The sequence below is a fragment of the Sander lucioperca genome, chromosome 1, assembly GCF_008315115.2.
Source record: "Sander lucioperca isolate FBNREF2018 chromosome 1, SLUC_FBN_1.2, whole genome shotgun sequence".
Lineage (NCBI taxonomy): Eukaryota > Metazoa > Chordata > Actinopteri > Perciformes > Percidae > Sander > Sander lucioperca.
In genome coordinates, this window is record NC_050173.1 from 51,738,226 (window position 1) to 51,763,413 (window position 25,188).

Sequence of the window (25,188 nt, forward strand, 5' to 3'; positions counted from 1 at the left end):
TTTTGCAACGAAAACGCAGGGATTATGAAATCATGCAAGCCCCGCATATTTTGCGCGGAAATCGGCAATTTATGCGGCGAAAGTGCGGCGTATTTGAAAAAATGCGGGCCCCGCATAAATATGCAGACTTTGGCTGATTATGCATTGAATTATGCGATCGCATAGTCACGTTTTTCTGGAGGGACTGATTTACCGATGCTTGAATGCTCCAAAAGTTATCATGGTGGTCAAATCATTCAGAAAAATGTACACAGAAGTTAACATGATGGGGAGAATCTGCGATTATTTAGGTCGGTCTCAGGCAAAAAAAATATAAAGTAGGAGTGCTGGCAAGAGAAACAAAGAGGACTTTCAAAAAAAGATGTCTGAGACAAATGACCAAACTCAAGTACTTGGGACAAAACGGCTTAAATGCTTCAAAGTAAGACTCCAAATAATGCAAAGAACCCATGGCATTTGACAGCATTTAAGCTATGATAACCCCTTAGTTCACTACCTTGTCATAATATATATATGCATACACACACACACACACACAGAGAGAAAAAAATAATCTTTAAATCAAACTGTCATGACAAAGGAAAACCTGAAAGCGAGCGATAAATATGCTGTTATTTACCATTTATTTACAACACATTAGCTATTTGTTTTATTTTTTTTAAACAGGTGTATGCAAATGATGAAGTTGTTAGTTATTGGGCCACGCGGGGGACTCGTGTGTGTGGCTGGGGTTTTAAACATGCAGACTCAGTGCTCCCTCTAAGCCTTCAGAGTGAAAAGGGGACCGCCAACACTCAGCAGGTAGAAAGACAGACTTCCTTTCACTTCAGTTCCCACACCTCAGTTGTGTTTGTCAGTTTTGAAGGGCTATCATTCTGAACTGCACTCTGAATTAGACTTCAGGCATCCACCATGGAGAGAAATTGCTCATCAATGCAAGGCTTCAATCGCAGTTTTGTGTCGCCCCCCCCCCCCCAAAAAAAAAAACTGCTGTCACGTTAAAACTGCTACCGATACCTTCTGCTAGGGCTGTGCAATTAATCCAAATCTGAATCGCGATTACGATTTCAGCTCCTAACGATGGCGATCGTTCTGCGTTCGTTGCGTTTTGCAAGTCAACTCTTAATTTTGTCTTTGTGCTGTGAACGAAAAAGAAGAAATGTTCAGCTCAAGGTGTTTTCACTGTTGATTTGTTCAACCTTTTCACAGTTTTTCCAAGTTCAACAGTGGCAACGTCTTTCCAAAAGTCAATGAGCAGTCGTGTTAAATAGTTGCGATATCAATATTGACCAAAAGTAAATCGCGATTACGATGTTTTTTTCCCCCGTAATAGAGCAGCCCCACTTTCCACTCAAGCCACTTGGACTGTAGGCCTTCAGATGTATACTCGTGCTGTAACATTACCTGCAGCAGTTTAAGTTTAAGAGAGTTTGGCCAGTGCAGAATATAGCCCTGTGAGTATGGATGCATGTGTAGGCAGATGGGTGGAATCTACTGCCACCTTGCACATAGCTCCCCTGTATGTTATGAAGAAAAAAAAACAAAAACAACTGGTTCCCGCAGAGCAGCGTCGGCATAATGCGGCCAAACTCTGCTTCTCTTGCCTGATCTGTCCTTCTGCCGGCGGGGGCTGTATTAGTAGCAATGGATATACGCTGTTGCAGCATCTAGAAGCAATCCTCTTCTTAACAGCACGAAGTGGACATAACTGTCTTTAGTAGTGTATATTTGTGTGCATCTGCGAGCTTCTAGGTGGTCACAGCATTATAACTGGCTATAAGCAGGCTGGACTGAGGTCGGTGTCTAGTCAAAGCATTCGCGGCATTTTTAGCATTATTGCTATAGCTAGCTTAGTAGTGATTGCAGTGGGGCTATCAGTTTAAGCACTAGCGGTACTACACTAGCATTAGCAAGCCATATGTCAAAGCTATGTCAGAAGCCACTACAAGCTATTACTGCCTAGCAGACATTACTCTTACAAAATGCATTACGTTAGCCTACTCAAAGCTAATGGCATGCAGTGATCGGGAGTAGCGTGGTCTATGGGCTCTATGGCAGCGGCCGTGCGGGGGGGAGGGAACAGGCGTAGAGGGAGCACCGATTGGTTCACTGGTGTCACATGAGTATGTCCAGGTCGTCGCCGCGGTCCTCCTCCTCAGTCACGCGCAGCGCCAGCACCTCCTCGTTCAGAAAGAGTCCACTCAGGCGCTCCTTGCGGGCCTGCCGCTGCTCCTTCAGCTGCCGCTTCCGGAGGGCTTTCTGCTGAAGCTTACGCTGCTTGGAACGTTTCTGAAAAGGCGGCGAGGCCAGACAGAGAGAGAGAGAGGTTAGAGTAGGGCTGGGCGCCTGGATAGCTCAGTTGGTAGAGCGGGCGACCATATATACAGAGGTTTACTCCTCGACGCAGCGGGCCCAGGTTTGATTCCGACCTGCGGTCCTTTTCTGCATGTCATTCCCCCTCTATCCAGTCCTTCCAGAAAAATGCTGAGTTTTTTTGTGATTGTTGCGGGCAAAAATCCTGGATTATGCGGCACGTTTTCTTAAAAAATGCGATGGAATATGCGGGATATTTATGCAATTTTATGCGATGAAATTGCGGGAACTTGCAAAAACGTTGCTTTTATCGTGGCTTCATCGCGGGGTTTGCAGCTTTTTCGATGATGTTCACGTTGAGTAATTACGTCACTTCATAACGTTCCCATGGCAACAGGGGAAAATGGCTGCTCTTGTGTGAAGTAAACGCACCATTTTTTCAACTTTCTGCTATGTGTGACTTTTTTGCAACGAAAATGCGGGGATTATGAAATCATGCAAGCCCCGCATATTTTGCGTGGAAATCTGCAATTTATGCGGCGTATTTGAAAAAAATGCGGCCCCCGCATAAATATGCGGACTTTGGCCGATTATGCATTGAATTATGCGATCGCATAATCACGTTTTTCTGGAGGGACTGTCTATCTCTCCCCTTTCATGTCTTCAGCTGTTCTATCAAAATAAAGGCCTAAAATGCTCCAAAAAAAATTATCTTAAAAAAAAAAAAAAAAAAAGTAAGGCTGGGCAATATAGCAATATAAATCAATATCGTGATATGTACATATCTGTCTATATGGTTCATACAGAATATCCATATTTATTCTGTTTTTCTTATTATATATTCTGCTACACTGCATATATCTAGATTATTCTTACTACTATTATGTCACTGCTACTACATTGCACATATATGTACATGTTGTTCATACATTGTTCATATTACATATAGCCATATTTATTCTGCTCTTATAACACTGCAATATATTTCTTGTCCTGCCTATGTCCTGTCCTACCTGTCTATACTTTGTATATCACATTGCACTTTTGTTTTTTTTGCACTTCTGGTTGGACGCAAACTGCATTTCATTGTCTTTGTACTACTAGTACTCTGTACAATGACAACAAAGTTGAATCTAATCTAATGAGACTAGATATCGTCTTACAGATTTTGGATATCGTAATATGACACAAGTGTTGTCTTTTCCTGGTTTTAAAGGCTGCGTTACAGTAAAGTGATGTACTTTTCTGAACTGCCCAGACTGTATATCTGTTCTATTATTTACCTTTACCCACTCAGTCATTATATCCACATTACTGGTGATTATTTATCACAGATCTCACTGTGTAAATATTTTATGAAAGCATCAATTGTCAACCCTACAATATCGTCGCGATATCGTTAGAGGTATTTGATCAAAAATATCGTGATATTTGATTTTCTCCATGTCACCCGGCCCTAATGCTAGGGATGCACCGATCCGATACTGACCCAGATATCTGAATTGTGTATTGGAATTTGTATGTGTAACTGCATGTATGCTTCAGATAGAACTATGCAAACCTTTTAACACCAAATACGGAACTGCTCGTGTCCCTGGTGTAGAACGATGAAAAGAACGACTAAAGAAGCTGTTAGTAGAACTTTGTGCACGCGACGTACATGCACGCTGTTGCTCGCTGATAAGAAATAGCCGAGTTGGCAAGAAGTCAGCACCTCTTTCTGCATGCTTTCACCCATAAAACTACATGTGCTCCTTTGTTCTGGGAACTCTTTCACAGACTGCTTTGGCACTCTGTCAAACTGAATCTGTCTCCTTCTACTTGCAAGAGAATAATAAAACAACATAGATAACTCCAGTGTTTCAGACGATCTTTAATTTCTTCTTCTCCACCGAATGGCCAAAGAGATTTTCCACTACAATAGGGGATCGTGACAATGGGGCCGATCTATTTAACTCTAGGTTTACATTATTGTGGGTTTTTTTCTCTCCACTCCCGCCTCCGTGCGAGCATCCGAAGAAAAAACAACAACACACAGACGAAACAGCCACTGGGTAATGTTAGCTTAACAGTAACTGCACTTATCCAGACACCGTGGCCACTGCCCGAGATGACGGAGAAACACAACTGGAAAATCCTTCCGTTTCCCCTCAACCGGTGTGGCTACGTTTGGCCTTCCCCGTGAGTTACGTAAACAAACGACAAACGGTAGAGCACGCGGGTTCCACTGGGACTTCATGATGCGTTCAGGTGTAGGATTGGGCATCGAGAACCGATTCCTACTTGGATACGTTTAAAAAATTACGATTCCAGTGGAATCGTTTCTCCATTGGAATCGTTTGGAGGATTTGGTTGCATATCCGATCGTCGCTTCCCAATTTAACATGCGCAAGTACTGGTTTCCGTAGCAGCCAGGCGCTTGAGTTGCAGCCATGGAGCACAGTAAGCAGCCCTCTAGAGTGGCTTTATTTTATGCTGAAAAAGCCCGGTAAAACTGCAAACCGCCACTTTCCTCTTATTTGTGAAAATAGGCATGTGACCCGTTTCAACTCCACCCCTCAAAGAATCGGAATCGATAAGAACCGGAATCGAAAGGAAGAATCGCAATTGGAATTAGAATTATTCAAATCCAAACGATGCCCAACCCTATTCAGGTGCGCCTCGTTATTATGTCCCCTTGCACATAAAATAATGATCCCAGTCACTTTTGACACGGTGAGACATACAGCTCATTAATTAAACACATTATCGGATTGGTACCCAAAAAACGTGGGATCGGTGCACCCCTAGATGATGGATCAAGGATCAAGGCGTTGAGGCGATTAGCTAGTCTCACGTGCTCTGTGAAATGGTGCAACAAAACAATAACCAGAGTGGGAGCAGAAATAGTAGTAGGTCCAGGGGGCAAATGTACAGCTTGGGATGCTTTCCTGTGTGTCCCCAGTGATCAAAATGGAATGGCATTTGTTTAGCACAATAACAACATCATCAGGAAACAAAGACATTGTCCACACACGCGCACACACCCACACCCCTTACTTTAGAGTCTCGTATACGTTCTGCAGCACTGGAAAGGTTGCCATCGCTGTGAGCTCTGCTAATGTTAGCAACACTGCCTCCACTACAGGCTGACGCTGGGCCACCTTGAACACAAGCAAATGTTAAACCGTATTACAATCTGGAAGACCAGAAAAAAAAACATTGAAACTGAGCTGAAAATTTGCCTTTATGTTACAAATTCTAATTATTTCACCAATAAAAAGTGCCCTTCTGTCCCTTGTACAATCATAACTCATAACGGAGCAGACAGTGCCCTGTCGATACAGGAGCCTCTGGTGGTGGCACCATTACTGCTGCTCACGCTGCTAGCCAAGCAGGTAGCATAGCATCTCACCTGCTACAGAGTTGGAGGCTGTGGAGCCGGTGGAGGAGCTGGCAGAGCTGACCATGCTGGCGTTACTGCTGCTGGCTGCGCTGACCCCGCCGGTGCTGGCACTGCTGTGGCTGCTCCTCTTCCAGCCCTCTCTGGTGCTGCTGGCCCGCTGCCTGGGGCTGTGCTCTCGGATGTAGTTACGCACCTGATGACATCACACAACCACAAACATGCTGCATAACTCTGGGTTCACCGTCTTTCCTACCTCGGTTTACTGATGTATTAGCAAGGAGTGCTTCTCTGTAATACACTTTTTTTTTTGGCGACGATTTTTTTAAATCCATTTTCCCCCTACAATCACTACATTTTTTTTTACCAATGATTCACCTGAATATATACTGTTTATGCGGCAACGGTGACTACATCATATCCATTTCCAGCAAAACAGACGGAAAGCAGAAAATCCATGTTATGCACTTTTTTACAAATTAAATAAATGTCAGAGTGACTGACATGTGATGTGCATTAGTTTTTTAGAAATGTCTCATGACATATTGTCTCTGGAAGTGTATTATTCAACTTTAGTTTTTGTTAAAGTGCTCATATTATGGTTTTTGGTGTTTTTCTTTTCCTTTATTGTGTTATATATCATTTTTGTGTATGTTATAGATTTACAAAATGAAAAAGCCCAAAGTCCACCCCAAAGGGACTTACCATCTCCAACAGAAAACACTGTTCACAAACTGCTCCAAACAGCTCTATTGTAGTCCAGCCTTTACTTCAGAGACAAACGTGGTCACTTTGTAACACACGTTATAATGCTCGCCTAGCTGCTAGCGTGGCACGCCCTCATACTCTGCTTCTGACTGGCTAGTAGTCCTTACCTAGCTACTGTCAGGGCACGCCCTCATACTCTGCAACTGACAAGCTAGTAGTCCTTACCTAGCTACTGCGCATGTGCGACTCCCAACAAAGATGGAACAGAAGTGAGATGTCTCACTCTGTAGCTAAAACAGAGAGCTCAACACACAGGGTGAAAAGAGGAGCTGCAGCAATGTGCAGTTCAGCAAAAAGATGGTGTTTTTTGAAAATTAAACCACATAAACCTATTCTGATATAACCTCTAAATACAATTATGAACCTGAAAATGAGCATGATATGAGCACTTTAAAGAAGGCAAAGGTAATTGCAACACTCAATACTATCGGATCACAATACCTCTAGAATCGCAATAAATGAAAATCCCAATGCAAATCGAATCGACACCCATGTATCGTGAAAGAATCGGGACGAAAGCATATCGTCCCAGCCCTAATATATAATACGATTTTTAGGTTCATGGACAACTCTTAAAACTTTTCATAGGGAGTGATACTACTTTGCAGACTGTTACTAAATCCACAACGGATGGCAAGAAAGCAGCCAATTAAAATCTCCTTTCTTGTATTAACTGGTCGACAGGCTGCTCACACTTCTGTAGAAGTGTGAGGTTGTGTGTGAAAGAAAATCTGCTTTAATTAGTTAGAACTAGGGTTGGGTACCGAAACGCGGTGCCAATAGGGCACTGGTTCCGACCTAAACGGTAGTAACGAGACCGAATAAGAACGAAAATTTCGGTGCCTGACTTTACACTACACTCAACGGCAGGTAACGTTAGCCTACCTTTAGCTAGCAGCTGGATTAAACACGGTTAAAATGCTGACAGCTAACGTTAAACAGTGTAAAGTGTGACTGTATTTCAACAGTCTGCTCTGCAGCGCAGCAGATGCCGACGTCGGAAAAACAGACGGTGCGTTCACTGAAACTGGTAACCTACAGCCTCGCGGTGCATTCAAAGTTATTGTAAAATACCCTTTTCCCATCTGGTGGTTGTTTTTGTCATTCAACAGCAATTTACTGGTGAAATAAGTTATTGTTTATTATAAGTTACAGTTATTACATTACTATTAAATCATTTAATTTTGACCATATGGCCATAGTAATAAACATGTTGTTCTTAAATGTCGCCGACTGTTGTTTAGTACCCTTCTTTTTTTTTTTTTTACTTTCTTAAAAAGTAGCGGTTCAGGCACCGGCAACGTTTTAAAAGTACCGCTTTAGCACCGGTATCGGGGAAAAAAAACAAACGCTACCCAACCCTAGTTAGAACTGTTCTGTTTGCCTTGTATTGTTAGCGAAGTGATGTGCGTCAGAGTTACGGCCCACCTGCTTGAGTTTCTCGTCGGTGAGACAGTTGAGCTCGATGATGAACTCGCTGTCGGTGGGAGAGATTTGAGCACAGGGGTCGATGATCTTGATGATGTCCAGCTGCTCTCTCAGGCCCATCTCTGTGCTCACCTTCCGACTCAGGTACTCAATGTACTCCACCTGGAACAGGAAACACAGACATGTGGTTTTGGTCCTTTTGCCCACAGTGAAGACTAAAGGCGGAGACATAGAGTTTAACGGAGCACAATGGAGGTGTTTTTGACTGCCGGGGTAATGGAATGCAAATGGCTGATGCTTTATGTCACCGATACAGATTCATCAGAAAAAAAAGAAATAAATAACTGGGATCTGCCCTGATCCTGCAGGTCAGCTGAGGACATCCCTAGCGACAATACAGCAAAATACTGCTCAACAGCTTAAACAAACTGTTTATGGTATATCGCCACAGTTTTGGAATCCGCAATGATGTGGCTTTTTTTTATAAATTCATTATGCTATCTACCCACCTATAAAATCATTTTCCCCCTTAAGCCCTCCTGTTTAGTTTGTGAAATATGTTTGACTGACAAAAAAACCTGCAAAATCCCAAACTTGGTCTTGACAGCTCAGCTCTGACAAAATGAAGCATACAGAGCAACCTATTTATTTGAACTGCGAGCCATGCCACAATCGAATGGTTACTATAGCTGACAGCACGGAGAGGTTGCTAACTTAAAAACATCATAATACAGAAAGGTGTGTTGGCTGTGTTTACCTGTTCATCGTTGGTCATGGCACTCCATGGTAACTCATCCAGGTTGCGGTGAGGGTGGGGCTTAGGCTTCCTCTTGGAAAACAGACAGGGGGAACTTGGCACGCTCGGGATGATGTCTGACAGAACATCACTGCCGCTGGCAATGTCACTTCCTGGCAACTGAGACGCAAGACAGGCGAACAATGAGGAGCAGAGAAAAACATGAAGAGACAAACTATCCTGTCAATCACTGTAACACCCACAGCCTCTGGGCCCTATTTTAACGATCAAAGCGCACGTCGTGAAGCGCCTGGCGCAGGTGCATTTAGGGTGTGTCCAAATCCACTTTTGCTAGTTTGACGGCGGAAAAAAAGGGTCCGTGCACCGGGCGCATGGTTCAAAAGGGTTGCACTTAGAGTAATTCACTTAATTAATTCATAGGTGTGTTTTGGGCGTAACATGCAATAAACCAATCAGAGTGTCATCTCCCATTCCCTTTAAAAGCCAGGCACGTTTGGACTTTGGATCATTGCTATTATGATGGAGGATTTGCACCGTAATATTTTTATTTGTAATCTTTTGCATGCGTGTGTGCTGCTGCGCTTCCCTGTGTGTGTGTAACAACCATAGTGTGCACGCGCTGTGCATGAGCCTAGGCGCATTTTACTAATTTGCTGTTAAAATAACAATGAAATGCTGCGCTACTGACTGTAGACCAGGTTTTTGTTGGTCAATGACAATCACTTCCCGCTGCTTTAAGATAGCAATACGCACAGAATGCACCTGAACACACCTCCCTGTAAGACCAGCACGCCCAGAATGCACCTGAACACACCTCCCTGTAAGACTAGCACGCCCATGGGCGCACAGATGGGCGCAGGTGTATTTGCTATTTGCGTCTGGCTTTGCGCTGCGCCAGGTGCAAGATAGGGCCCTGTGTGTTTCATGCCAGCAAAATAATGCAGCTAGGTTCTCATGACTAGGGCTGGATATCGTTGAAAAATTTCCGATACTGGTACCGATACCAATACAGTTACTTCAATACCGGTTTCTGAACTATACTTTTTTTTTTTTGATACCAATTTTTTTGATACCAATTCTATAAAATCCTTTAACAAATAGAAATTACAACATTACGGTAAAAATCTTTATTCAAATGTTTTTTTCATTCTTCAGCTCCTACCACGTGAGCCCCGTCTCTGTGTAACGTAGTTTTCCCTGCGTGTCTCTACGATGTGTAACGATAGACAGCCAATCACAGACATTATTAGATCTTGGTAGAAGCGTGCTGCATGCTTATTGGCTCACTGACGCTGATGAGATTTGCTCCTTAGGTATTGAAATTTGGTATTGAACGACGAGGCATTTTTCGATACTAAGGAGGAAATTCGGTCGTTGCCTAAAAAAATATCGAATTCGGTACCCAGCTCTACTCAAGACTTCCATCGTAAAGCCAAAAGCCTGAATTAAAATCAGCAATGTTAAAAAAAAAAAAACACACACTTCTAGGTCATATAACAACTAGTCTCGCTTGACCAGACCCTCCTCCAAAGCGCGCTAGAGGAGGGTCTGGCTACTTCACACAGCATTCGGGGATGGGAGGAAAACGTGCTCTGGCTTATTGGCATTTCTTTAAACCAATCACAATCGTCTTGGGCGGCGCTAAGCACCGGAGAAAAGTCGCAGGTGCCGCTGCAAAATAGGCTCGGAAGGAACTTGTTTTGGTGGAACGTGTACGTTCAAAAATTGTTTTTAGTCGTTCAACAGAAAACTCTGATTGGACAGATAGTCTAGTTAGCTGTCTGGATTCACCCTGCAGAGATCTGAGGAGCAGTTAACCATAGTCCTCAGAAATCCACCGGAGTTTAGAACGCCAACACAAAGTAAGCCCAAGGCAACGGATAGCCGGCTTAAATGAGTGAAATCCGGCGGCAACGGAGCAATCCCGGAAGTGGAACGTCAATGATATAGACTATATAACAAACCAACCTGCCACTCAAACTCGCTGTCGGACCAATCCCAGTAGGTGCTGATAGAGGAGGACACATCACTGCAAACGCTGCCCTCTGGAAACAGGTCCAGGGATGTTAGTTCTTGGTCATCCAGAAGGGAGTAGCAGTCGTCCTGATCCCCCACGGACACGGAGGAGAAGAGCTCTTCGCTGCACTCTGAGCTGGCAACACTGGTCCCGCAGGAAGTGAGGTTCCACCTGGGGAGAAACACGAGCGGATGTTACAAGTACATTCTATGGGTAAATCCCGGGAATTGTTCTGATCATTTTGTTGAGAAGGAGTGGTGTGCATACAAGATAAGAATGCACATTTCAACTATGTAAAGGCCTTCTCTTTGAACACATATAAATGTAGTTAGGACTGCACAATTAATCGCAATTGTCTCGAAATCGCAATATGAACTAGTCCCAAATCCAAATCGCAGGGGGGGGCCCCATATTTGTTAAAGGCAAAATATTTGTCAAACCGTTCTAAAATGAAGTATTGTGGTGCTGCAGAGACATTTCGGCCTACAAATCGTATCCTACAGACTAGAGAAAAAATCTTTGTTTGGTACAGATCCTCGCAAAAAAAATTTCTTTCAATGAAAATGAGAATAATGATACAAAAATGATCATTCCCTCCAATATCGTGAATCAGATCACGATATCAGTCAAAATAATCGCAGTTAGAGATTTTCCTAATATCGTGCAGCCCTAAATGTAGTTCATAAGTACATTCCAAAACAATGATGACGATTTTTTTTTCTGCACAAATAACCTTTGAAAATACATTCTGAAAGTCAGTTTACCCGACAGACGGGTGACATACACGTGTGAGCTCTCTACTCGCCTGTTGCTGTGGAAGCGGTGTAGAGGATCTGTTCTGTGACAAGATGAGAGTTGACAGCCGAAGTCACTCACATCCAGAGTTCCCACATCACTGAGGTTGGCTCTTTGGGAGAGGAGGGGGAAAGGCTCATCTGGCGCTAAAAACTTCTCATACAGAGACTCAGACATGGCGAGATGTACCTGACACAGAAACAAGATAAGGCAAAGATGAGACAAATATAACTGGGCACTTTTCAATGCAGCGGTCTCAATATTTACCACCAAATAGAATAAGCACATCTGAAACACTCTCAAACAGTATCTACTGATTGCAAGGGTATTATATTGGACTGCACTGGGTTGTCCAAGTTTCCATGAAGGTGCCCACATGATATTTATCCTTAAATTTAATAAAGTTTGTTTGTATACAAAATGACTGATTAAAAGTCTAGACAACAGACTAATAAAGTACTAATAAAGCTTGCGGCAAAATTAACAGAGGTGTGAATCTTCACTGATCTCCCAATTCGATTACGATTATCATATCTTCGATTCGATATCTCGATGCATCACGATTCGTCAAATACATTTTTCTATTAAAGCCATATAGGATATTTAATTCATAGCTTTTCAAGCTTAAAAAACCAAACATTCCGCAGTGCTCTAATACTAAATAAATTGGATACATAAAACTACAGCACTGAGCACATGGCACTTCCTGAATGTGCAAAACATAACAGAATATGTAAACAGAAAGGTTGTTAGGCCTACATTAAATTGTAAACAGAAATAAATCGATTATGGCCCGGCCGATAATCGATGCAGCATCGTCCATTGAAAACGTTAAATATCCTTGTAGATTTTACATTGAGAAAAACTATTGAAAAGATTCAGGCCAAGTATGTAACAATGCTTGCAATATTTAAAATTAGGAGATATAATGTATGTAGCTATTGTTGTTTTACCAAATACTTAGCTGTATAGGCCATACACTACATCCGTAATATTACGTGCATAATTAACAAAAAAGCTATGATTTAACTTTAACGAATGTACTTCAATAGACCAGTCTTGCTTGCATACATTTTAACACTTGGTTACAAAGTCTTTGGGCACGTTGAAAAAAACTTGTTTTACTCCAAATACTAGCAAGCAGTTACATTAGCTAGTCGAGCTTATTTACGTTTGGGTCTTAGCTGGTAACATCAGTGACGTTAGTGGGCAAATCTAGTTCATATTTCTAACGATACTGATTTTTTTTTTTACTAAGGATGCTGAAGACTACAAAACAAGACTAAAATGCTTTCCTGTAACGTTAAACATCGTCGTACGAATAAAGGCAAAATGAGAATCCAGCATTCTAGAAGGTAGCTACATTAGTTTACACTTTGACGTTACGTTACATTAAACAGCCTGTGATTGGAACACAACATCAAGCTAACATCGTTAGCTAACGTTAGTTGCTAATCCTCAAATATCCACGTAGCGTTCACCAAGCCACAACACGACACCTAACTAATCATTTCCACACAATAACATATCCGAACGGTTTATAAACCTGGCAAAGTTGTGATTAAAAAGCTATCTACATTAAAATACCCACCTTTTGTCGTTCAAAGAATGATCATTATTGCCACCTCCATTTGCAATTCCTTTCTTTTCTACCGATGAGCTCAGCTGTCTGTCACCGCGAGACTCCCGGGAGCGAGCAACGCGTCATGTGACGTGAAGGCGGAAGCTGTCACATAAACAGAAAACTGGCATAAAAAGAGCACAAACGTCTCCATTTAAACTTCTCATTTTGCTATTTGTTATCTCCGCATGCAGCGTATGAGTGCATGGTGAGTCATGTCTGCAAGCCATACAAAGGACTCCAGCTTTTTGGGAGGCAGGATACCACCAGAAATCGACTCAATGTCGAAAAACCTGAAGGATGTGGACCAAGAGCTGTTCAGAAAAATACTGAAAGGTAACGTTATATGCTAGTTGTGTGCGAGATTATATAGTTGCCTCGCTAAAACAGCTATCGCAAGATTGAAATGTTTGTAGCTAATACCCAATTGAATGTTTATGAGTTGCTCATTGAGTAATGATATTGGGGGTCACCAATAGCCTTTTTACTGCGAGATTTTGATAGAACTGAAGCATGTAAACAGCTAAAATATAACTGCAGGAGACTCGTGACCCGCCCAATGTCCCTGCTTGTGCATATACTCTGATGATACCCCATAACTGAGACTCCGAACAACTACAGAACTAGCTGTTGAAGCCATTAAAGAAGTGAGTTAGTGTGTCTGTGTTAGAGCTGGGCGATATGGAGAAAATCAAATATCGCGATATTTTTGACCAAATACATCACAAGAGTTTTGATAATCACCAATAATGTGGATACCATGGCAAATTATAAAACAGTAAGTCCAGAAAAGTACATCACTTCACTGTAATGCAGCCTTTAAAACCAGGAAAAGACAACACACGTGTCGTATCACGATATTACGATATCCAAAATGTAAGACGATATTTAGCCTCATATAGGGCTGGGCGATATGGACAAAATCAAATATCACAATATTTTTTACCAAATACCTCGATATCGATACCGCAACGATATTGTAGTGTTGACTATTGGTGCTTTCACAAAATATTTACACAATGATATTTTTGATAAATAATCATCAGTAATGTGGATATAATTAAGTGGGTAACGGCAAATAATAGAACAGTTACAATAGTCTGGTAAGTTCAGAAAATGACATCACTTTACTGTAATGCAGCCTTTAAAACCAGGAAAAGACAACACTTATGGCATATTACGATATCCAAAATCTAAGACCATATCTAGTCTCATATCACAATGTCGATATAACATTGATATATCGCCCAGCTCTAGCCTCATATATCGATGTCGGTATAATATCGATATATTGCCCAGCCCTAGCCTGTGTATTATTCTGTGTCCAGCTGTGGTCAGCGCCCTGGAGGGGAAGGACTGCAGAGAGGTGATGAAGTCTATAGCAGAGAGCAGCACCATCCCCCAGGAGAGGCTCAGTCACATCGTAGCTGGGATGTACAGAGTGCTGTCCGAGGCCATCCGCATCCCCACATCATCCCTTAAACAGGAGGTACGTTGAGGTTAAACACTGGGAATTATATGTTGGAATATGTTTGCACAAAACACAAAATGATTCTGTGTCAGTAACTTGGCAGCTATGCCTGCTACAGCTTACACATACAGATAAACCATTTCCCACAGAAGACACTTAGTTATGTCATAGCAGGAAAAGGAAAGATGTTACTAAAAACAATAATGAGTTCATTGGATTCAAGTGTTTCAGTTTTAGGATCCTGGTGTTGTGATTGCTTGCCCTGTCATGGATTTAGTTACCAATACACCTAAAGGCGGCTACACACCGGGCCGATAATCGTCCATTGGACAGTCTGGCGAGGTCAGTGACTCGAGTCTGTTCGGTGTGTTCCGTGCCGTAGTCCGTTGGAGGAGCTATCGGCCTTCATTTTGGCCGATTTGACATGTTCAGTCGGAGACGGGGCAGTCAGGACTCACCCGGAAATGGCAAGCGGGATGACCATGACTAAGCCTCTCAAAATCTGACGAAAATCTTTTAGACAGATTCAGCAACTGCACGGCCTATTTCTCGCTTAAAATGTTTTCAGAAACACGTTTCGGTGAACTATTTTAGTACAATATGAGATTGTATTCTGAATGAGTCGCCATTAATGGCCTGTTGAAAAATCCAAAATCCGGAAGCAGCAGCCAGACCCACGTGACGCGTTCGTCCAATCAGCTGCCACTTTTCAGTTTTTGGGCGACAATACAGATTAGCGCCGCCTGCTATTATGGAGACGTATTACATCTCGTCGCTTTGGTGTGTTCCGAGGCATTTTTTTGACCAACTCGGGGAGACTGATCAGTCAAACTGCCTTTTCTGCCAACGGTCAGCCGTCTGGTTGGTCTGTAACGGCCTTAAATGGAACGAAGCAAATATTACTGATATTAGTTTCAGATGTCCTTTTCTTGCTATTACAAGACATGACATTAGGAGTCTCAATTCCATGTTACATACTAATTCTGATTGAGTATGTGTGTTGACACTGGAAAAGTGACTAAATTAAAGGTGCCGTAGGTAGGATTGTGAAGATCCAGGACTTAGCCAAAAAATTTGAACATCGACAACTTCTCAGTCCCTCCCCCCATTTCTGCTAAAGCCCAAACGGTCTCCTAAGCCCCTCCCCCCACAAGGGAGAATGAATGTGTGTGCATGAGCAGTGATTGACACACAGTTAGACACCCCCCCACCCCCTGGCCCTGATTGGTGCATCTGAACAGGGAGCTGTGGATTTTTGCAAATCTCACTACAGGCTGTAGGTGGAGCCAGAGGAGCCGGATTTTCTTTTTAAATTACCTGCTACATGTAGTTCTAGACATTTTAAAAAGCACAGGTGTAAATAATAAAATGACTTCTTGCTGAATTACACAGAACACACCTGCGTGGGTATCTATGGCAACAAGAGCTAATGGCTTCCTCTTCATAAGCACTGAATGTACATTTTAAGATGTAAACATGTTTCACTTGTATAAAATACTACTTCAAACATGTTGTTTGTGTCCCTGTTAAGGCCTTCAGAGAAGATCTCAAAGAACTAAGGCAAGGCTCATCATTTAATCATACCCTCAACGTTTTCATGCATTATCACTGCTGCTTATACACAACACAATTTCAACCTCAGATGCTGAATTTATACTTTGTCACTTAGGATACCTGAAGATTTTATCACAGACTTCGCCAGTGTGGTTTTTGGCAACAGGTATGTTGGATTTACAGCCTCTAAAATTTAGACCTTTATACATTTAGTCTCTGTTTTTGTGTCTTTGCGTAAAAGCACAACTCTCCCTTGAATACAATTAAGATGACATGCCTTTTTTATATTGTAACCTAAACTTGTTTGGTCAGTGTTGTGGTTGCTTTTCATCACCACAGGACTAAGCTCAGACATTCTCTTAAAGTGCTCATATTATGCTCATTTTCAGGTTCATAATTGTATTTAGAGGTTATATCAGAATAGGTTTACATGGTTTAATTTTCAAAAAACGCCATTTGTTGTACTGCACATTGCTGCAGCTCCTCTTTTCACCCTGTGTGTTGAGCTCTCTGTTTTAGCTACAGAGTGAGACATCTCACTTCTGTTCCATCTTTGTTGGGAGTTGCACATGCGCAGTACCTAGATTAGGACTACTAGCCAGTCAGAAGCAGAGTATGAGGGCGTGCCCTGACAGTACCTAGGTAAGGACTACTAGCCAGTCAGAAGCAGAGTATGAGGGCGTGCCACGCTAGCAGCTAGGCGAGCATTATAACGTGTGTTCCAAAGTGACCACGTTTGTCTCTGAAGTAAAGGCTGGACTACAATAGAGCTGTTTGGAGCAGTTTGTGAACAGTGTTTTCTGTTGGAGATGGTAAGTCCCTTTGGGGTGGACTTTGGGCTTTTTCACTTTGTAAACCTATAATGTGCACAAAAAAGATATATAACACAATAAAGGAAAGGGGAAAAGCCAAAAAGCATAATATGAGCACTTTAAGATGTGTCCATGAATTTCACAACAGTGCTGTGGCTATGAATGGCATTCAAATGTCATAGAGACATTATCATTGCTGTGTGACACCTCTCTTTGTAATGCAGGCGTGCAGCTCTAGATGCAGCAACTTCCCGGAATGATCCTCACCTCCCCACATTAGAAGACTTTAAATGGCGAGTGGACGTTGCCATTTCTACAAGGTAATGTACTGAGGGTGAGAAAACATGTTTTTGTTTTTCAACTTATAACCACTTCATTTTTTTTCTTTTACTTGTTTGGTGTCTGGTAGTTCAAAGATGTGACAGCGTTGGAAACATTTTCTTGAAGAAATGTAATTTCCCACTTAGTGTAATGAAGTCCATGTCGTTGTGTATATCCTGTCTCCACAGCTCTTTAGCCAGGGCCCTGCAGCCTTCTGTTCTGATGCAGATGAAACTATCAGACGGGAGCTTTCACCGCTTTGAGGTACAAGGTTTATTTTGTTTCTGATAGTACAGGCAGGTTGACATTCTCTTAAAATATGCATTTACAGTGAAAATTTAAATTAGAGATGGCCCAATACCATTGTATGGATGTGATACGATTTCTGTCTTTGTTGTCGGTCTGGCTCAGGTTAAACTCTTTGTGAAACATGAACAAACACAAACAATGAACGCCACAGAACTTTCTTTTATTATCCAGTTTGACAGTCCGTTATAACGGAAAAAGAACATAAATAAACTACTTTAATGTAGATTTTCTTTAGGGCTTTATTACGTGGTATCGGATCGGTGCATAAACTCCAGTACTTCCCGATACCAGTGTTTTTAGGCAGTATCGGAGCCGATACCAATACTGGTATCGGTAGCGGCCTCATCTCTTATTAAAATCTTTAAAGGAACACGCCAACTTATTGGGACTTTGTCTTATTCCCCGTATCCCCCAGAGTTAGATAAGTCCATACATACCCTTCTCATCTCCGTGTGTGTCATAATTCTGTCTAACGCACCCACCGCTAGCCTAGCTTAGCACAGATCCTGGAGGTAACCGGCTCCATGTAGCCTACTGCTCCCAATAAGTGACAAAATAACGCCAACATGTTCCTATTTATATGTTGTGATTTGTATAGTCACAGCATGTACAAATAACAAGGTCACATGAGACACAGCCATCTTCTAACTGTATACATACTGGGAACTATATTCTCAGAAGGCAAAGCACTGCTACTTCTGCTACTTGGGCGGAGTGATTAGTGCAACACCTAAGAAGCACCGTTGTTACTCTCTGCTCCTCACCACGGGGCTTCTCATGTGCTGTGAGCAAATCACTCCACCCAAGTACCTTGTTATTTGTACATGCTGTGACTATACAAATCACAAATGTAAATAGGAAAATGTTGGCGTTATTTTGTCACTTATTGGGAGCAGTAGACTAGATGGAGCCGGTTACCTCCAGGATCTATGCTAAGCTAGGCTAGCGGTGGGGACGTCAGACAGAGTTACGACACGCATGGAGATGAGAAGGGTATGTATGGACTTATCTAACTCTGGGGGATACGGTGAATAAGACAAAGTCCCAATAAGTCCGCGTGTTCTTTTAAGTCAAAATTAAGATTTTGGAATGTCACTAACTCCAACACAAAAACTTTATTTAAATGCTTTAAGCAATTATTTAATAAATTAGAAACTTTCAACATAATACCCACTAAAAAATAGTCAGATAGTGTTGTGGGCGGGACATGATGTCAGACTCAGTGGTGAGTGAAACCGAAGTAGAGGGACAGACACAGAGCTGTAGCTGAGCCAAAGTAGCGCACGTTTAATTAATTAACTTTATCGGTTATCAGGCAAATAAAACGCCGATACAGATAATCTGCAACCTGCAAAAAAATGGCCTGATAATTGGCCAGGGCCGATAATTGGTCTATCCCTAGTTTTCGTTCTGAATATTTGCGCCCAGATCATAAATACAGTGGTGCTCATAAGTTTATGAACCCATGCTAAAGTTGACTAAAAAGAGGAATAAAAAAAATCATCTTTTGGAAATTGATAAAGTCCTGATAAAGTTCCCTTGGCCTTTGGAATTAAAATAGCCCCACATCATCACATACCCTTCACCATACCTAGAGATTGGCATGGGGTACTTACCATAAAATCATCTCTCAATGCAAATCAAACCAGCTGTTAGGCTAACTGAAATAAAACCATGCCAATCTCTAGGTATGGTGAAGGGTATGTGGTGATGTGGGGCTATTTTAATTCCAAAGGCAATAAGGGCCCACTTGTTCTACATTATCTTGCTTATTACGCCGCTGCTTAAAAAAATTAAAGAAATTAATAAATTGCACAAAATATTGATTTTAAAATGATTTTATTGATTTAAAAGACTGAAAGAAAGATCCTCCGGAGTCTTATCATTATAAGAACACAGGTGCGAACAATTCTGCAGTTTAAGAACACAGCATGAATCTGACTTAGGCTTTTCTTAGGACCTTTCTCAAGAACAAATTTAAGAAAAAAACATAGTAAGATATTGGTGAATGAGGCCCGTTGACTCTAGTAGTTGTTAAAAAGAGAGAAGGGTGGTTTCTAACCCCTCTCCTCCCCCTGGTGTTGGGCAATACTTAAACGTCTTTAGATATGTCTAAATATCAGCCACAGTACATACATGTTTTGCAAACTTAAATAGATCTCAGATTGCGTTATAAAAGTGTGAAAGGTTTGTCTTCCTATGAATGGTCATTTTGTCCACATGACTAGTGTTGTTTCTACACGGCAGTGTGTATTTCCTGCTGATCTTCAGCCTGTGGGTTGAAAGAAGTTGGTCGTTAGCCAGTGGATTAATGTAGGTCAGTTTCTGTTGTTACGTATTAGGATCACATTGGAATGAGGTAACATTTATTAACTACAGCCTAACCTAGAACCTGTTGTTGACCGAGTCTTTCTGATAAACTGTGGCAGTTTTGTGTATTTGTTTAAACAGTATCTGCATGGTTCTACTTGTTACACATGTTGTATAACACAACATTTATTGCATCGCAGTATTGAATAGATACTATAACTGTTCTCTCTCTGGCCAAATTAGCCTTTTTCTTTAGCCTCTTTTAGCTGAACCTCTGACTGTGTTTCTTCTGTCTGTTCTCACAAACCTATCAGTTCAAAAAAAGATCCAATCTTCAGTTAAAAAAATAAACAAAAGACATAACAATGGGACTTTATATTAAACAAAGGATTGTAGTTTCCCTGTGTAGCAACCTTTCTGCCTGCACAGCCCAGAAACAACCATTATATTAGAATATAACCTTTGTACCATGTATTATAAACATACAAATATTTAGTGATGAGATTATTCAGAAATAATACAAAGAGTGAGCAGACAAAGTGTCAAGCTCTGCAGCAAAATGGGTCTAATCTTCAACAAGCAAATACGATGCTTTACTCAGCAGGGGGCGCCATACTCCAAACCTGCCTGATCATTTCAGGATGGATGCTGCTTTCAAAGTAGGCTACTAGGCTAAGCAGAAGGGAGGACTTCTACTTGAGCCTGTCGCTTAACCTAGTGCAGCGGTTGTGTAATGAGATTACAGCAGAATTGGAAGATTAGTAGCAACAACATCCGGGGGGCAGATTCTATTGATGGACGTACCTTATCGTCACCTGATGTGTGTATTCTTAGGATCTGTTTCGGAGTGTGACTGACTGAAGAGTGTATCTGCTGCTGTAATCGCAAAAAACAAACTGAAGAGGTGGCTGCACTTTTTTCTTAACCTCTCTTTTTTAATAAGCAGAGGCATTTTTTTATTTTTTTAGTTACAAAAAGTCAGCTTGAATCTTTAACACAGGAATGCTAGGCACATAAATGATGATAGCTATAAATAAAACCATGTACTGTATGTGTATTACTCAAAACACATTGTTTTGGGAGCAGCCCATTTCAGTCATTAAGTAAGATGTTTGTGCAGGATATAAAATCCTCTATTCCAGACTAACACTGAATAAAACAAAAAAGAAATGATTGTAATAAACAAATTTGATATCACACTCATTTCATAAATCACCCTAATTTGATGGTTTAAAATTACTTACTTTTCATAAATAAATTGCATAAATAAATTACAAACCAGCTTTATAATTGTACATTTTGACAAACAAAATGTATCCAATAGGGGTGTAACGGTACGCAAAAATCACGGTTCGGTACGTACCTCGGTTTTAAAGTCACGGTTCGGATCATTTTCGGTACAGTAAGGGAAAGAAATGCAAACATTAAACTGCAGGTTGTTTATTACTATAAACTTTTTTTAACAATTTGTTTACACTTTTTAAAACACTTTTTAATAAAATATAATAAATAAAATATATATAAAATAAAAAAAAAAAGAAATAAAATACTGCTGCAAAGTTCTCCACTAAATAAAATACTCTGTCTCAAACCAATATCACATAATAAAATATAATGAAAAATATAAATAACTATGGATTACAGTGCAGCATTACCAATCCCAGCTTGTCAACAACCGAGTATGGTCGTAGATCAGCTGCTATAAAAACACCAATTGCTTTCGTTATTGCGTTGGCCCGATCGGAATTACCAGCAAAGGTCTGTTTAAATGCCAACGGGAGCTGCGTTTGAATTACGGTCGTTTTTTTCCTTGTAGTAGTGATGTTCACACTCGCGTGATGCCTTTTCAAGTGCGTTAACAAGTTTGCCAGAAACATACCCGATCATTACTGAGCAACGTCGGCACACTGCTTTCGTCTTATCGACTAGTCTTTGTCCATTGACGTATTTCACTGGGAAACTGGAGACCTTAATGATATGGGTGGCTCTTCAAGCTCCGGCTTGTCCGTACTGTCTATGGGCTTGTCTGCATTGGCCATGACGCTAGCTAGCCAGAGGCTGGGCTAAAGCGTGCCGTGTATGTTGTTGTACAGCACGCGGTGTGTGATTTTTTTTTTTTTTATTTTTTTCCCCAAACCACTTCAACGGAAATCCCGCCTTGTAGTCGATTTCATTGGTTTAGGTTACAGTGACGGCGGGTAGGTTTAGAGATCAGTGTTTGGTGTAGGCAATCTGTACAGTGATTGACATATTGACATGACCAATGAAAACTTTAGAATCAGCTGCAGGGCGGGATTTGCGCTGAACGTGGAGACTTCCGCCACTTAATATGTTCGTGTGGAAACACAAAAAGTTGACCTATGTTCCACACACAAAAGATTGCATTCTGCCATTCGGTGCACCGTACCGAAAGCCCTGTACCGAAACGGTCCGGTACGAATACACGTACCGTTACACCCCTAGTATCCAACCTATTATTGAAAAGAGTTAACTGAAGGGAACCTCACTACTTGTTCTGGAAGCTCGTTCCATGCTTTACCGCACACTCATTTACCATTTGCTCATGCTATGGAGATCTTCTTGCAGATGGGCTGGGTCGGTGTCCCTGGTAATTATTCTAAATCATTTTGTGTCATCAGCAAACGCGTATACATGGGACTGTATCATACCTGGCAAATCATTGTTATATATAACAAAGAGAACAGGGCCCAAAATTGATCCCTGTGGGACCCCCTTTCCAATCTGAGGTGGCACCATTAACCACAACCTGCTGCTTCCTATTTGGCAAAAAATCCTGTATCCAATTACCAACTCTGTTGTCTAACAATGTTATTTCTTCCACCGTTATTTACAAATAACAGCCGATATGCTATCGCTATTGTATTTTGTATCTTATTGTGGTAATATTATGCTGTATCTACATTTCAGCTCCACCTTGGCTATGCAGTTGTTACATTGTCGGTGAATTGTTTTTTTTTTTTTCTCGTCCAGGTGCCTGTGTCTAAATTCCAAGAGCTCCGTTACAACGTGGCTCTGATTCTCAAAGAGATGAACGATCTGGAGAAGAGGAACATTCTCAAGATCCAAGATTGATATACAACGCAGGCCTGTTATTTAATAAAGCTGTCCTCTCTGCTTGTTTTGTAAGATTTAGTGGAGTTTTGTAAATTGCATTGAATCATTTTAATCATTTCAAATGTGATATTATGAGAGATAATAGTAATCTGCCTGTCATGGTGTTATGATTTGATGGTGTTGGCATCCAACATACTTAACTGCTGACAGAGTGCAAAATGATAACAAGAGTTAGCCAGCTGGCTGCTTTACAGGAGTACCTAATGGCCATACTGAAGACAAAAAGACAAGGACTCCCAGCCTGTATTTCTTTATCTTGCCTTGTTGTAAACTGTACATATTCGCATTATTACATTCAGTGGTCGATGGGAATTTTGAGTCAGCTGCAAAGCCTCCATTGTGCCAAAATACAAATGCAGTGAAGTGAGCACTCACATACTCTTACTAAGTAGCCACTTTACCTGGTCTCGTGTGCTGTTTGAGACTGAACAACTCACTTCTGAAACATGAGGATGAGATTTTTTTTTTTCTCTACTCATGATTTTATACATGTAATTCAAACCAGTGACAGAACAAAAGATGTACTTCTCTTTTGAGTTGTAGCACTGTTGTATAAAAAGTCAAATAGTGAGTTTTTTTTCTGTTATTTTGTATGTTTGCCATAATAACATCAAGAGTGTTTAACTCTTGAACCACATTTCTTAAATAAAATCTGTCCATTCCTGTATTGGCAAAGAATCATTTGTTCAGATCTGTTCGAACTATACTATTAACTACTAGTAACTATTCATATGGCATTTTTTTTAAAGGCTTATCACCTATACAACACCACCACAAACACACTTTGGAAATTAGTTGACACATGAACAACTAAACTAGTAGCCTTAACAGAAGTGACAGATAGTTGACAAATCATATTATAAAGCTGTTTCAAAGGCTCATCGTCAACAAAGCCTTCAATCATACAGTCATTCAGGGCTTATATAGTTTATTGTGTAAGTAAATGAACTGAAACAGAAAAGGGAATGTCTCTAAAAACTCAACCCAACGTTCATTTAGCGCTGCCATATACAAATTGTTCTTAACACTAAAATAAATGTTCTCCAAATTGGCCCAAATATTGTTTGAACATACAGTATGTTTTGTCAACTTGTGGGACTGCCTTAAAAATATAGTTTGGGATGGCACTGTCAGTCACCACTTTGGTCCTGACTGTAATATCTCAACAACTACAGGATGGGTTGCCATGAAGGTTTGTATAGACATTCATGGTCCCCAGAAGATGAGTCATATTGACTTTGGTGATCCTCTGACTTTTCATCTAGCCCCACCATGTGGTTGACATTTGTGGTTTTGGGTGAAATGTCTTCCAAAATATTATATTGTTTGATAAAATTCTTTTACGCACATTCATGTTCCCCTCATGATGAATTGTAATAACTGATGATGATCATATAATGATTACTTGACTTTTCACATTTAAGTTTGTCCAATACTTTTACAAGTATTCGATCATCAAATACCTGTAAAACTAATGATTGTCATATCAGCCTCAACTGTACTTTGTGTTTACCACTAATTAGCAAATAGAATATTAACCATTAATTTAAAAAAATTGCATTATCATTTAAAATCGGTCATATGTTAAATACCTAGAAAATGCATGCATTTTCACAAAGCACTAAATACAGTTGAAAAATAATAGAAAAAGAAAATGCAAGGCTCAATAACTATTTTATTTAAAATCAGTAAATGATTTTGAAGCTTATGTGAATTATGTGAAAGCTGCATACACTTTGATCTTTGATGATAACATCATTCATCACTGTAATAAGGCAGTTACTAGCAATGATGGGATTTCAATACAGATAAAGAGGCTATATTTTACACAAAACTGCTCTTTATTTTAATAAGTAACAGACTTGAACTGACCTTGACCAGACAGAGACCAACATAAATCAGATTTTGCTTGTTTAGATAACCATAAAAAAACTCATATGTTCCATGAAGTGGCAAAAATGTAGCCTTATTGTCGTGGGCATACATGTCTTAGGCACATACAGTTCAAATCTGATCAAAGCCCCTTGTCACATGTAATCGTGATTCTTCCATGCCTCTTATTCCAGTATGTTTATGCATTCTTTTCCTAAAGGAATCCATCACATGAATATCCAGCTTTCTTTCCAGCCAAGTAAGTAAGAACCTTGTATAATAGTCTGTGACTTTGAGGATGACTTCTGGTCCCAGCCCAATAT

At 40.8% G+C, this 25,188-nt stretch overlaps 2 protein-coding genes across 2 annotated transcripts; one reads left to right on the forward strand and one right to left on the reverse strand.

Moving 5' to 3' along the window:
* Nucleotides 1-1,324: 1,324 nt before the first annotated feature.
* fam199x (family with sequence similarity 199, X-linked) lies at nt 1,325-13,151 on the reverse strand. Its single transcript, XM_031280089.2, has 8 exons — nt 13,053-13,151; nt 11,471-11,651; nt 10,617-10,836; nt 8,649-8,807; nt 7,892-8,053; nt 5,708-5,891; nt 5,353-5,456; nt 1,325-2,289 (listed from the first exon to the last, which is right to left on the reverse strand). Exons 2-8 carry the CDS (start codon nt 11,635-11,637, stop codon nt 2,116-2,118), a joined length of 1,170 nt encoding a protein of 389 aa, XP_031135949.1. The 5' UTR covers nt 11,638-11,651; nt 13,053-13,151; the 3' UTR covers nt 1,325-2,115.
* Nucleotides 13,152-13,160: 9 nt separating this feature from the next.
* On the forward strand, nt 13,161-23,205 carry commd5 (COMM domain containing 5). The gene is made up of 7 exons (XM_031280090.2): nt 13,161-13,417; nt 14,410-14,570; nt 16,084-16,112; nt 16,222-16,272; nt 17,143-17,238; nt 17,428-17,503; nt 22,850-23,205. The coding sequence occupies exons 1-7, from the start codon at nt 13,297-13,299 to the stop codon at nt 22,949-22,951; spliced, it is 636 nt and encodes a 211-aa protein (XP_031135950.1). The 5' UTR covers nt 13,161-13,296; the 3' UTR covers nt 22,952-23,205.
* Nucleotides 23,206-25,188: the final 1,983 nt, after the last annotated feature.

Bases quoted from the DNA above. Each gene is read 5' to 3' on its own strand.
- fam199x (XM_031280089.2), bottom strand. From the start codon at position 11,637: ATGTCTGAGTCTCTGTATGAGAAGTTTTTAGCGCCAGATGAGCCTTTC. The intron at 10,837-11,470 runs GCGAGTAGAGAG...GTTTCTCCCCAG, and splicing joins CACCGCTTCCACAGCAACAG to GTGGAACCTCACTTCCTGCG. The intron at 5,892-7,891 runs GTGGGCCGTAAC...TGATGTCATCAG, and splicing joins CCGACGAGAAACTCAAGCAG to GTGCGTAACTACATCCGAGA.
- commd5 (XM_031280090.2), top strand. From the start codon at position 13,297: ATGTCTGCAAGCCATACAAAGGACTCCAGCTTTTTGGGAGGCAGGATA. The intron at 13,418-14,409 runs GTAACGTTATAT...TTCTGTGTCCAG, and splicing joins GTTCAGAAAAATACTGAAAG to CTGTGGTCAGCGCCCTGGAG. The intron at 16,273-17,142 runs GTATGTTGGATT...TTTGTAATGCAG, and splicing joins AGTGTGGTTTTTGGCAACAG to GCGTGCAGCTCTAGATGCAG.